This window comes from Hyla sarda, chromosome 9 (genome assembly GCF_029499605.1).
Source record: "Hyla sarda isolate aHylSar1 chromosome 9, aHylSar1.hap1, whole genome shotgun sequence".
Classification (NCBI taxonomy): Eukaryota; Metazoa; Chordata; class Amphibia; order Anura; family Hylidae; genus Hyla; species Hyla sarda.
In genome coordinates, this window is record NC_079197.1 from 146,176,203 (window position 1) to 146,190,767 (window position 14,565).

Consider the following 14,565-nt stretch of genomic DNA (forward strand, 5'->3'; position numbering starts at 1 on the left):
GCGATGATCGGCGGTCCTCACGGATCTTCTCCTCCAGGTACCGACCTCCATCTTCTCCATGGCAATCCACTGTCCTGCACTGCCATTGGTCAGAATCTGTTCTGACCAATGGTAGGGGATAGGAGGAGATTGCAGCACTGCGACCTCGCTCCTATCCCTCAGGATGATCGGGGCCCTATTTTCCGGGTGATCGGGTCACCAGAGACCCGATCAGCCCGGAATAGCAGAAAATCACATGTCTGAATTGACATGCGATTTTCTGCGATCACCGACATGGCGATGTGCCGAGATGCCTGCTGAATGATTCCAGCCGGCATTCCGGTCCGGTCCCCAACCGGCTAGCGGCGGGGACCGGAATTCCCACGGGAGTATGCATACGCCCCACGTCCTTAAGAGGTTAAACCCTTAAAACAGCATCATAAAATGTATGGCTTTCTGTGACCCTGTGTTTTCCTGTGACCATACATTTTATGATGCCGTTTTGTGCTGGATTTCTCTACGTGTGTCCTTGTTGCTGTTGCTCCACAGCTGTCCGTGCACTTCGCTCTTGCAAAGGGAGGAGCTGATCTGCACTAAATGGTGTCACATTGCAACCCCAAATTACCACAGCCACAAATTCATCCTGGATGGAATTATTACGTTTCTCATGTTGTAGTCACAACCATTTGTGGTTTGCAGCGCAGTCTCATTTACTCGCATTAGCCGAGATGCAGCACAATTCAGGGGGCGCAACATAGTGATCTTTGGTCACGCAATCTGGGGGCCCCATTTTTCATTTTTGCCCAGGGCCACACTTAGTCTAAAACCGGCCCTGCCTAGAGATTATAGCGCAGTGCTAAGCAATGTAAACTACGAATCCAGCAATAGGGTGATAGCTAATACCCACTATAGGCTCATGTATTCTCTCTTCATAGACTTCTATGGGCAGCACGTAATTTGATCCTCCAGAGACCTGCTAGTCTGTCTTTCCTCTCAGCACAAATCTGAGCCTGAGCTAGTAAATGAAGTCTAATATCTATGGTGTTTGCCATACACTGTGCATACAGAAGAGGGGATCCTACTCCCCTATATCTCTGTATATCTAGAAAAATGAAAAAGAAGCAGAGCTTTTCATGGGACTATATAAAAACCACAATCGTGTATGTAAGTTGTAAAAGCCCCCTGAGGGTAACTACTCACCTACTCTGGTTGTGTGAACCGACGCAACCACTTTGCAGGTATGGTATAGAACATCTGGAGGGCTGCAGATTGGAGACCACTGGTATAGATGGTACAGCCTTCCAGGTATTAGCGTTGGATCTTGCCAGCCGAGAGATGCAGAGTCAAGGAGGAAGACAAAAATCTGGGATTTTCTCTTCCTCATTGACTCCCTCTATCTCTGTAGCATAGCCTCAGAAGCAGCAGCATGGAGGACATTATAAAGCAGTCCTAAAGAGTATAAACTGTAAATCCAGCAACTTATCTTCTCTCCATAGACTTCAATGGGCAGCATGTAACCTAATCCTTCAGAGAGCTGTTAGTCTGTCTTGCCTCATAGCAAGATTTGAGCTAAATTGAGCTTTAAAAAAAAATAAATGGTGCTGAGATAACTTATGAAAGGGGCCCCTAGTTTGTCTTTATGGTAGTGTCCCAAATGCAACGAAGGAAGAGCCGCATGCGTAGCTGATCTTCGCTGCTTATGCTCTGCATTGCCGCTGAACACGAGTACCTCCCGGTGACGAGGCTTGTTGTGGACCATCGAGGTAGGAGAGAAATCAGGAGAACAAGGAAGAAGTTAAAGGGTAGCTCCCACCATCCCTTTTTTTTTTTTTCTGTCCCTGCCTATTGCCCATCTATCCCTAACCACCTCCCTGCCTTTACATTTTTTTTTTACTATATTAAAAATGCTTTTTTTCCCCCTGGCAGGCATGACGTCACTGACGCCTGCTGGGGGGGGGCCTGACTTCCGCCCTTAGTTCAACTATACAGGGTGCCTCCAGCTGTTTCACCACTACAACTCCCAGCCTGCCCTGACATCTATTGGCTGTCAGGGCATGCTGGGAGTTGTAGTGGGGAAACAACTGTAGGCACCCTGTGGTGAAAACAGTCTCAGCCGCAGCTGCCACAGATCCCGCTCCCCCGGGCCCCGCCGCGCAACACCCCCCACCCTTCTCCCTCCGCCCGCCCGAAAAAGACATTCCGCTCCCCCAAACTCCATCACCCCCAGACCCCGCCGTGCAACAACCCCCTCCCTCCGACTGCCCGAAAAGAAGACATTCCGCTCCCCTTATAAGACCTCAGATCAGACTTGCCCATCCGGAGGATCAGCACAGCAATAAGTGCGCGCGCTGCCTCCGGACAGGGTAACGGGGGCAGGCGAGGCTAGTGGAGCAGCCTGACAGTGGGTAGTGCAGCCCCAGCTATCAGCGTGCTCGCTCTCGCCTGTTTCATTGACAGGCGGGAGCGAGCACCACAGTGACTGGATTTCGACTCATTGCCAGGCTGAAATGAGTCAAAATTCAGTAGTGACGTCACTGCTGAATGCATTCGGCCACTAGGAGGGCGACCCCTAGTGGCCGAATTTAAAAGTGATTTTAAACTTGTTTAAAATGACTTTTTTTTTTTATTAAAGTATATTAGAGATATGTTGTAGTACTTAAGTACTACAACATATGAATTTTTTTTACTTCATGACAGTGCCCATTTAAATAAAGGTTAAAAAAAAAATACTTACCGGTAATTTTTTTTCCATATATTATAACATTATAATGTAATATTATGATGCACTGCCGTATACTGTTAATGGTGAACTCCGTTGGAATTTTTTTTTTTTTAGGTCTTTTTTAAGCCAACTGGCTCCAGAAAGTTAAACAGATTTGTAAATTACTTCTATATAAAAATCTTAATCCTTCCGGAACTTATCAGCTACTGTATACTACAAAGGATAAGATTTTCTGTTTGGATTTATTTTCTGTCTGTCCACAGTGCTCTCTGCTGACACCTCTGTCCATGTCAGGAACTGTCCAGAGCAGGAGAAAATCCCCATAGCAAACCTCTCCTGTTCTGGACAGTTCCTGACACAGACAGAGGTGTCAGCAGAGAGCGCTGTGGACAGACAGAATATAAATTCGAAAAGAATTTCATCTATAGTATACAGCTGCTAATACGTACTGAAAGGATTAAGATTTTTTTTTTTTTTTTATAGAAGTAATTAACAAATCTGTTTAACTTTCTGGCACCAGTTCATTAAAAATTAGAATAAAAACCCTTTAATATTGCATTGTATTTCTAAGGTGCACTGTTTGCAGCATTTCCCCCAACCTGTGGTTCTTAAGCTGTTGCAAAACTACAACTCCCAGCATGCCCTGACAGCCAAAGGCTGTCAGGGCACGCTGGGAGTTGTAGTTTTGCAACAGCTGGAGGCTCAGATTGCAGAAATCTGCTTTGCAACTAATAACCCTCTAGTACTGTTCTGAGATAAAGCTCCAACCCCCCTGGCGCCATTCTCTTAGTTTGCAAAGCCTCTTGGGAGATGTAGTTTATAAAGAAAGAAAGAAAAAACAATCCCAGCTTCCCCTACCACACATCCACCGTCGGGAATGGGTCACGTGATCCGCACTAGGGCCTCGCGGTTGGCATAGTTACACTTCCGGCACCTGATCAACGTTGCTGACGCCGCTGACCCCCGAACGTTCGACCAATAGGAAGGCGGCAATGAGGGAAAAAGGCGGGATTACGGCTGATGAGCGTGAGGCTGGGCCAATAGCAGAGTGCGTTGTGCTGGAAGGAACCAATGGGAGTGGAGGGCGGTGTTGTTGGGGAGACCGGCGGTTTAACTGACCGAAGGGGGTAGTTTTTGAAGGAAGGGGGAAGAGAAGAAGGTAAGTGAGGCCGTATGTGTGTCTTTTGCTGGATCTGTGGCGTTCATATTCTATGTACGTCTGCCATAGGTACAGCAGTCGGTTACTGTGTCCTCCCTCTTGTGGGTTAATCCTCTGTATAATCCTATTACAATCTTCTGACTTTTGTCTTTTGCCTTTGGCTGTCCGGGCATGCTGGGAGTTGTAGTTTTTCAACAGCTGGAGGCACCTTGGTTGGGAAACACTGGTCTGTTGCAATGTACCACAATCTGTGGTCTCTTCAGCTGTTGCAGAACTACAACTCCCATCATGCCTGGAGAACTGCAAGTTGGCGGACACCAGTCCAGTGCATTTTAATACCTGTCAGTTCTGGGTTGACCCAACCTGGACACCGTAGTCAAAAATAAGATGTCGTACATGTTCACACTGTGCAGCGTCTTTTGGAGCGAGCGTGTGCATCCATAAGACTGCACATGGAGTGGATTTGTCTTTAATGGATAATCCCTCTAAGGGTCTGTTCACACGTACAGTATTCTGCGCAGATTTGATGCGAGGATTTCAAGCTGTGTTCAGTTTACGTTGAAATCTGCATCAGAAATTCCTGCGCATCAAATCTGCGCAGAATACTGTACGTGTGAATAGACCATAAAGGAGTAGTCCAGTGCTGAAAAATGTATCCCCCCCTATCCTAACGTACAGGGCCCCAGCTCGCTAACCAGATAGTGGGTGTCGACCACTGCACGAAGTGACGGCCAACACGCCCCCCTCAATACAGCGTTTTGGCAGAGCCGAAGATTGCCGAAGGCAGCGCTCCGGCTCTGCCATAGAGTTATATTGAGGGGGCGTGTCAGCCGCTGCTTCCTGCGGTGGTCAATACGCCCCCTTCCTGCGTGCTGCCAGTGCCCCGTACAGGAGATCGTGGGGGGCCCCAGTGGTCAGACCCCCCTCCCCCTACGATCTGAAACTTATCCCCTATCCTTAGGATAGGGGATAAGTTTTTCAGCACTGTGTATCTCCTTTAAATGGGCACTGTCAGATAGATAAACTTTTGATATGTTGTAAAGCATGCAGAACCAATAGGTTTTGCAATTACTTTCATTAGAGAATTTTCAGTATTTCATAGTGAAAAAGCCAGTCAAACAACTGCCCCCCCCCCCCCCATGCCTGCTTGGACACATACTAGTCCTGCTGTGTCCATGCATCATCACCTATGTCATGGACACACTTCCTTGATTGACAGCTGTGAGCGCAGGGCTCATAGCTGGAGGAAAAATCCTCCCACTGTCAGCTTGTGTCCCATTACTGTCAGTGAGGACAAGCTGGGAGTTGTAGTTTTGCTAATGCTAGGGGAGATGTGAGCAGACAGTATACTGAGGGAGGGGGCGGAGACCTGCACAGTGAGAGGAATTCAGACTAGTGAGCTAAATTAAAAGTGTAATAAAATAAATAAAGGTGCAAGACACATACAAATTAGATTTGAATGGTCAGGATTAGGTACTGAGTGTTTTGCCAACCAGGGTGCCTCCAGCTGTTGCAAAACTACAAATCCCAGCATGCCCGGACAGCCTTTGGCTGTCCGGCATGCTGGGGGTTGTAGTTTATGCAACAGCTGGAGGCACCCTGGTTAGCAAACACCGGCCTAGCAAAATACATTTGACAGTTGCAGGTACCAGAATGCATCCTTTGGAAGTGTCAGCCTGTATTTTATGGCCGCCATCCCCATTGTCCACTCCCAGCTGTTTTACAACATCTGGAGGTTCACAGTTTGGAGACCACCGGTGTTGCCAGTAATGGTATATATGTGGGAGTTCTGGATATAAAACCATGTCACATGTCTGTCTCTTCCTATAAGCATTCAGTTCATGATCACCCCTCTCTTCTGCTTTCTCAGGATCCCATCATGACCGACACAGAGGTGGCGGAAGCCCGCTGCGTCTTCAGAGGCATTGAACACATCCTACGCATCCGTAACACAGGGGATCGGCTGGAGGTTGAGGTTGAAGATGCTTTGACCACTGATCAGTGGAGAGGGGAGTTTGATGCTGAATGTAAGTATGGCCTTTATTTAGCACCTTAGAGCAGAGCACCTCATTAAAGGTTCACTATGATTAACCCTATAAGGACCACAGGTTTTTCAGTTTTTGCACTTTCATTTTATCCTTATCACCTTCTAAAAATCATAACGCTTTCAATTTTGCACCTACAGACTCATATGAGGGCTTATTCATTTGAGCCACCAATTGTACTTTGTACTGACCTCAATCATGTCACCACAAAATTTATGGCGAACCCAGACAAAAAAATATTTGTGGGGCAAAATTTGAAAAGCCGTCATTTTGTAAATTTTGGGGGCTTCCGATTCTATCCAGTGCACTTTTCAGTAAAAACAAAACCATATATTTATTCTGTTGGTTCATACGGTTGCAATGATACCCAATTTTTATAGGTTTTCTTTATTTTACTACCTTAAAAAAATTACCGTATTTATCGGGGTATACCACGCACCGGCCTATAACACGCACCCTCATTTTACCAAGGATATTTGGGTAAGAAAAGTTTTTTACCCAAATATCCATGGTAAAGTGAGGGTGCGTGTGTGTGCATGTGTATACCCCGATACACCCCCAGGAAAGGCAGGGGGAGAGAGGCCGTCGCTGCCTGCTTCTCTCCCCCTGCCTTTCCTGGGGTCTAGAGCCCTGCTGCCGGCCCTTCTCTCCCCCTGGCTATAGGCGCCGCTGCCCGTTCTGTCCCCCTGACTATCGGTGCCGGCGCCCCATTGCCGGGCGCCGATAGCCAGGGGGAGAGAAGCGGCGCTGACAGCCAGGGGGAGAGAAGGGGCAGCGGCACCCATTGCCGGCGCCGCTGCCCCGTTGCCTCCCCCCCCATCCCCGGTGGCATAATTACCTGTTGCCGGGGTCGGGTCCGCGCTGCTGCAGGCCTCCGGCGTGCGTCCCCTGCGTCGTTGCTATGCGCTGCGCGGCGCATGACGTCAGTGCGCCGCGCCGTGCATAGCAACGACGCAGGGGACGCACGCCGGAGGCCTGCAGCAGCGCGGACCCGACCCCGGCAACAGGTAATTATGCCACCGGGGATGGGGGGGAGGCAACGGGGCAGCGGCGCCGGCAATGGTTGCCGCTGCCCCTTCTCTCCCCCTGGCTGTTGGTGCCGCTTTTCTCCCCCTGGCTATCGGCGCCGGCAATGGGGCGCCGGCACCGATAGTCCGGGAGACAGAACGGGCAGCGGCGCCGATAGCCAGGGGGAGAGAAGGGCCGGCAGCAGGGCTCTAGACCCCAGGAAAGGCAGGGGGAGAGAAGCGGGCAGCGACGGCCTCTCTCCCCTGCCTTTCCTGGGGGTGTATCGGCGTATAACACTCACATAGACTTTAGGCTAAAAATTTTAGCCTAAAAAGTGCGTGTTATACGCCAATAAATACGGTATACCTACATGCACCAAAATTTGTATGTTTAAAATTGTCCTCTTCTGACCCCTATAACTTTATTTTTCTTTTTTTTTTCTTTTTTTTTTCTTTCTGTATACGGGGTGGTATGAGGTCTAATATTTATTTATCCATTCATTCATTCATTCATTCATTTATTTATTCATTTGCACCATGATCTGAAGTTTTTATCGGTACCATGATTGTTTTGATCAGACGTTTTAATCGTTTTTAAGAATTCTTTTAAAATTATTTTTTGGTATACAAAGTGACAAAAAATACGCAATTTTGGACTTTGAATTTTTTTGACTTATACGCCATTGACCGTGCGGTTTAATTAACCTTATATTTTTATAGTTGGGACATTTACGCATGCGGCGATACCACATATGTTTATTTCTATTATGTTTTATATATTTTTATATGGAATTTGGGAAAAGGGGGGTTATTTAAACTTTTAATAAGGAAGGGGTTAGTGTGTTAGGGGACAATGTGGTTCCATAGAACCACATTGATCTGTGTGCTCCGCGTTTGATTGATAAAGTCTGTGTCTATTTAAATGGTAATAACTTTAGAAAGATTTTTCTGAGCGGAGCGATTCTGAAATGGTTTTTTCGTGACATATTGTACTTAATATAACTGGTACATTTTTGTTGACACATGCAGCATTTTTTGTGAAAAAATGGAAGATTTCTGGATTTTTTAATTTAAATTTTTTTTTTATGGTGTACGTTGTGCGGTAAAAGTGATGTTTTATTTATTTTGTGGGTCAGTACGATTATGGCGATACCCATTTTATATAGCTTTCTATGTTCTTTTTTGTTTCTGAGCAAAATTCTTTCTGCCATTCGTTTTCCAATAGCAATAACTTTTTTCTTCCGACGCCATTGAGTGAGGGCTTATTTTTCCAGGGATGAGCTGTACTTTTTATTGATATCATTTTTGCAATACACGCTACCTTTTGAACTTTTTTTTTTATTCCGTTATTTGTACCAAAATTGGCAAATTTTGCGCTTTTTTGTTTTTTATATTTTATTTTTATGGCGTTCACCGTGCGGGATAATTTACATTATAGTTTTATAGTACACGTCATTACGGACGTGGCAATACCTATTATGTATATGATTTGTGTTTTTGATGATAGTATAGGGCTTTTATGGGGAAAGGGACATTTTTTTTTTTCATTTTTCACTTCATACTTTTATTGAAGAACTTTTTATAAAATTTTTTACAGGTTATACTATGCTGCAATACATTTGTACTACAGCACAGAATGACCTGATCAGCTGCACACAGTGCAGTCTATGCGATCTAGCCTGTGGCTGGATCTCGCAGGCTTCCGTAGCAGGCAGACAGGAGGTCATGGTGAACGCGCTTCCCCAGTCAACTTTAATGCTGCTGGGACCGGCCCACTGGGTCCCACCACCGATCTCCTGTGCTACCCGCGTCAGTGCAGGAGATCGCTAGGATGTAAGCACACGTCCCAGCGGGCGAACGTGTTGGGTGCTGGGACATATGCATACGTCCTATAGTGAGAAGGGGTGAAATCAACTAATGCCAGAAAGTTAAGCAGATTTGTAAATTACTTCTATTTAAAAAATCTTAATCCTTCCAGTACTTATCAGCTACTGTATACTACAGAGGAAATTCTTTCTGGCACCAGTTGATTTAAAAAAAAAAAAAAAAAAAAAAAAATTTCCACTGGAGTAACCCTTTAAAGGGAAATTGACAGCATCATCACCTGCACTAACCCACTGATTCCACAAGGGGCATTACCTTTTCCTCCTACATAACATCGTTCTACAGAAATCAACATTTTGTAAATCGGTCCCTTTGGTAAACTAGGGACGTTCCCTTGCCCATTGATACACTGTTATGCCAGCCCAGCTTGTCCCTGGTGAACATGCCCTAATAAATATTCAGAACTTTAGTCTGCTGTATGCACTCGCTATTGCTTCACAATTTGTTGGATTGTAGCTAATGTTGTTTCAATCTCTATCTGTTGTTAGTTGTAGAAGACCTCACTCACAAGACGGGAAACTTTAAGCAATATTCCATTTTCTGCAATATGCTGCACTCCGCACTCACTCAGGTAACTTTTTCTGCACTTTTATTACCCAGAGACTAATCTCATAATAAGTAAACCTAAAATATAACCAGGGAAGCTGGCGTCAATAAGCTCCATTTTCCAACAAGCAGATAGATCTGATCTTTTCTCTCCGTAGAAGTCTATGCAAAAATAAGGTTAAATCGGACGATCGGGGAGTGGAGCTCAATCCTGTCTACTTCCCTGGTTATTTTTCACGATTGCTATCAGTCTTAGGAGTCAGACCCAGTGCAGTCAACAACTTTTGACGTGTCTGAGCAGCATATCAAAAGTAGTTTTTAATGATAATAATGCTATAAAGGGGTTATCTGGGTAAAAATAGGCATTTTAGTGTTTGATTGGTGAGGGTCTAATGACCTCTGTGACTTCTACCAGTCAGTACAATAAAGGACATGCCTGGTACTGCAGAGGTCTAACAATATGCCACCTATCCTTTAAAGGGGTACTCCACTACTCAGCATTTGGAACAAACTGTTCCGAATGCTGGAGCCGGTGCCGGGAGCGCCTGACGTCGTCGCCCCACCCCCTCATGACTTCACGCCCCACCCCCTCAATGCAGGTCTATGGGAGGGGGCGTGACGGCAGTTACGAGCTCCCGTCTCCAGCGTTCAGAATAGTTTGTTCCAAATGTTGAGCAGCGGAGTACCCCTTTAATTTAAGCTTAAAACAATTGTACCGTGCATTGTTAAAGTTTTTGGATACAATGGACTATCAATTCTGATCGGTGGGGGTCCAGCCACTGGGACCCTCACCAGTTACAAGAATGGGGATTATGAGTGCCATGTTTGAATGGACAGTAATAAATAAGTGCACTGCTCCTTCATTCACTGCTGTGTAATTGTGGAAAAATTTCATAAAGGGGTACTCCGGTGGAAAACTTTTTTTTTCTTTTTCTTTAACTTTCTGGCACCAGTTGATTTAACAGCTTTGTAAATTACTTCTATTGAAAAAATCTTAATCCTTCCAGTACTTATTAGCTGCTGAATACTACAGAGGAAATTATTTTCTTTTTTGGAACACAGTGCTCTCTGCAGACATCACGAGCGCAGAGCTCTCTGCTGACATCTCTGTCCATTTTAGGAACTGTCCAGAGCAGCATATGTTTGCTATGGGTATTTTCTCCTACTCTGGACAGTTCCTAAAACGGACAGAGATGTCAGCAGAGAGAACTGTGGTCATGATGTCAGCAGAGAGCTCTGTGTTCCAAAAAGAAAATAATTTCCTCTGTACTATTCAGCAGCTAATACGTACTGGAAGGATTAATATTTTTAATAGAAATAATTTACAAATCTGTTTAACTTTCTGGCACCAGTTTTTCCACCGGAGTACCCCTTTTAAAAGGGCCATTTTTGAGTCAAATTCTGGTGTCATTGACATTGTAGACACAAACAGTAACTACTATGTCAGGTGGGCGCTTAGAACACCTTTTTAGATGTCTCGAGTATTTTTTTCACAAAGAGCTGTTATTGTTAAAGAGATTTTCTGATTAATCAAAATCATCAATGTGTTTCCATGTAGTGCCAAACTGTACACAGTATTTGATGTGCAGTATGGCTGGTGATTTGTGTAGAGGAAAAAACAAAGTTCTTGTCGTGCATCATTGACAGCAGCAACTGCCTGACATAGGTTTAAATACAGGCATTTTCTATTTACCAATATCCTCAGAGAGACCAGAATGCATGGGTTATTTATGTATTGGTTACTAAAGCTTTATTCATACACCTATCTTATCCTCTCCCTAGAGTAGTGAATCGGTAACCCTAGATCTCCTGACTTACGCTGACCTGGAATTGCTTCGCCACAGGAAAGCCGGAGGAGTGCAGCGTCCAGCTCCTCAGGCCAAAAGCTCATCTCTTACCTCCAAGCGATACCTGATACTTATCTACTCTGTAGAATTTGACAGGTGAATCTCATGGACACTCCAGTTCATAAATCTTTTATTTGTTACATTCTCTTTGCTAATGGAACATATTTTTTGCAGGATCCATTATCCCCTCCCTCTTCCCTACATTGGCAAACCGGATCCTGTCTACTTAAGACAAGTGATTCGGGGGCTGAAAGACGAGCTGGCTGTTCTGAAACTAGCACCAAGTGAGGAAAGCAGGGAGACCGAGGTCCGACGGCTGAAGGAAGAGTAAGAATACAAATAATTTAAGGGATTTAGTTGCCAGCTCTTGCCTTTCTATGACATCTTGTTACATCACTTTTTAAAGTGCAACTGTCATGAACTCTGGGTGCTATAACCTACACACAGCCTTTGTACTGTGTGCAGATTGTGTATACAGCAATGCCTTTACCTTTTTTTTTTTTTTTGCAGGCTTTCATCACCCCAGAAAATGCATTTGATCACAGCCAGACACGGTCAGATAGTCGTGGTGCGAGGTACACTATGCCACTCCCACCCCGTGTCAGCGCTGGGACCGCTGTGTGATTGACATACATGTCCCAGTGCGTGCGCCCCTCAGCTCATCTAACGTGCGCGCCTCGGCGTGTTATCCAGGCAAGCGCTCGCTCCCGCCGCTGAATGCCTCCTCAGTGTGCCTGTGTCAATCACACAGTGGTCCCAGCACTGACACGGGGTGGGCGTGGTGGCGGCGGGGCATAGCGTACCTTGTGCCAAGCCTATCCGACTGTGTGTGGCTGTGATCAAAAGCATTTTTCGGGGTGATAAAAGCCTGCAAAAATAAGGTACAAACATTGCTGTACACACAATCTGCACACAGTACATAGCAGGTTATAGCACCCAGAGTTCATGACAGTTGCGCTTTAAATATTTCTGTGTGTGTTCTTCTCAATTACCAGGCTCCAACGAGTGACACAGGAAAAACAAGAGGCCGATCTTGCCTTACAGAGGCTGCAGGACCTTGAAGTCCCTAATGGTAAAGAAACCAGTCATATACGTATCCTGAAGAGAGCGGTGCAGACTTTAGAGTTAGAACTTCAGAAAGAAAGGAGCAGGAGTCAGCGACTGGCAAGCAAGAGGAAGGAAGAAAGCAGGCAACTAACAGAGGAGGTAAAACAAATGGAAAGTTTTAAAACAGATTTCTCTATCTATTTATGCTAGTCTTCATGGGCGAAATGTTAGGGGAGGATTTATCAAAACCTGTGCAAAGGAAAGGTTGGCCATAGCAACTCGTCAGATAGCCTCTTTTCTTTTTAACAGGCCTTTTTAAAAATCAAAGTAATCTGATTGGTTGCTATGGGCAAATGGTCTTTTTTTATTTTTTTTCCCCCCCTCTGCACAGGTTTTGATATCTCCCCCATAGTATTCAGGCCAAATGCCATACAATATGATATTCATATGAATGCCAAACATGATTCAGTATATTCATCAACAGGGTATGGGTACTGTTTATTAATCTGGCAACAAAAGTATGTGAACACCTTACTATCACACTTACATGAGCTTGTTGGCGACCCTTTCTAAAATCAAGGGTGTTTGTTTGTTGCCCCATGTTGCAGTGTTATCAGCGTCCACTCTTCTGAGAAGACTTTCTGTATGACTTTAGAGGTTGTCTTTGGGAATTTTTGGCCGTTTGGTGAAATACGAGTGGCCATGCTAACCTTTCGAGTTCCATCACACCAAACCCATCACCCAGTATTAAAGAGCTCACTTTCTCTATCGGCTCCATTGGGGGACACAGACTGTGGGTGTATGCTGCTGTCTCTAGGAGGTGTGACACTATGGTAATAAAAAAAATCGGCTCCTCCCAGCAGGATATACCCGCCTTCAGGCCCTGAGGTAATCAGTTTAAGCTTAGTGTCTGAAGGAGGTGGACATGGTCTGGAATTCTCCAGACCAGGTCTTCTGATTTTTTGTTTTCCTAGTTAGGGACGTGTTAGTTTTTTTATTCCTTTTCTTTCCTGTTTTCAGGTGGGGACTCAGGGACTCCGGTTCCCTGTTTCCCCATTGCGAGTAAGGGGGCACAGACATTGCGTATATGCGCTGTTCACCCCCCCTCGCCAATGGTCAGCGTCTGGGTTGGTACCTCATGGGTCAGGGTCCCCCTATTTACCTGCTCGCTTCGCTCGCGCATAGCAGCCAGGCGTGATGCTGGTGACAAAAGCTGACTGAAGACTTCACTGAAGACTCCATTAGGTAAGTTCTTCTGACTGAGGTAAGTACTTTCCCCCCCTTTTCTCCTTAGGTGCGGACTTGCAACCTCTGGAGACCCCGTTTTTGGCCCACCTTTTCAGGTTATAGGGCTGGCTTATACAGGGGCTGGACTTTTTATTCTGGGGGAGCAGTGGCATTTTAGGGGGCATGTAATCTGTGTTTTACTTTACTGTGTGTGTGGTTACTTTGACCGCAGCGCCTTATATACGGCTGACAGCCGCGGCGCTTGTACGGGCCGGGCGCTCTGAGAGCCGGCTTATTTCACTTTCTCCAGCAGTCTCTGCCGGCGTATAGGCCGCCCGCTCTATTACCCCGAGTGCAGATGCGGCTGACATGTCCGCTCGGGACAAGGAGCGCCATTACAGCTTCTTCTCGGCCATTCTGTAGCTCCGCACACAGGGTGGTCAGAGCTTTTCAGAGGCCCGAAGTAGCCTTCAATCAGCACCGTGGGCGGGATTTTCAGTTAGGAGGGGCCAATTAGTTAGTGCCTCTGCTTCAGGCACGCCCCTCTCTGCTATTGGCTGGCCTGTTTCTGTCACTCTAGCTGCACGGAGCCGGGTTCTCCTCACCGCAGCTGCCAGGGGACACAGACTAAGGTGAGAAAGTTCCTGACGTGAGTGACTTATTTTGTCTGTAACCACTGTAATACCAAGATGCCTGGCACTACTGAGCCCACTTGCCCTGCCTGCTCCACTGCTCCCCCAGACCCCCTGATCCCCTTTCGGTTCTGGTGGATTCAGGCGCTCCACCAGCCTGGGTTTCTTCCCTGACCCAGTATATGGCTGACTTGACCCAAGTCTCCCATTCGGTGGCTGAGGCCTCCCGGGATGTGGTGTCCGCCTTGAAGGGGTCTACCCTGCGCAGGGCCTCCGAGAGGGCCCGCTCCTCGTCTCCACATGCTTCACGCTCTCACAAGCATGCTAGGGTGCCTCGTCTGACTCTTCCATTGAGTCTTCAGATAGACGTGGGCGTCCCCCTCGTGGGTCCCGCCCCCCCCCCCCCCTGTCATCTGGGCAGAAACGTCGCTCCTCCAGAGGACGTTCTCGGAGTCGCCGCTCTGCCACGC

General features: G+C 46.4%; 1 protein-coding gene and 1 long non-coding RNA gene across 5 annotated transcripts in view; one reads left to right on the forward strand and one right to left on the reverse strand.

Annotated features, from left to right (window-relative positions):
* Window positions 1-3,669, reverse strand: part of LOC130291799 (uncharacterized) — a 32,923-nt gene extending 29,254 nt beyond the window's left edge. The window contains exon 1 of one of the 4 annotated variants that reach the window (XR_008848035.1): window positions 3,560-3,669. This is a non-coding gene — a long non-coding RNA (uncharacterized LOC130291799). The remainder of the gene's footprint in view (window positions 1-3,559) is intronic. The other 3 variants (XR_008848036.1, XR_008848037.1, XR_008848034.1) reach the window with 3 other exon arrangements.
* A 72-nt stretch (window positions 3,670-3,741) lies between these two features.
* The window catches only part of CCDC61 (coiled-coil domain containing 61), a 30,622-nt gene continuing 19,798 nt past the window's right edge, over window positions 3,742-14,565 (forward strand). The window contains exons 1-6 of the mRNA XM_056541078.1: window positions 3,742-3,860; window positions 5,731-5,887; window positions 9,285-9,367; window positions 11,125-11,285; window positions 11,364-11,516; window positions 12,185-12,395. Coding sequence (XP_056397053.1) covers window positions 5,740-5,887; window positions 9,285-9,367; window positions 11,125-11,285; window positions 11,364-11,516; window positions 12,185-12,395 — 756 coding nt within the window. The 5' untranslated portion in view covers window positions 3,742-3,860; window positions 5,731-5,739. The remainder of the gene's footprint in view (window positions 3,861-5,730; window positions 5,888-9,284; window positions 9,368-11,124; window positions 11,286-11,363; window positions 11,517-12,184; window positions 12,396-14,565) is intronic.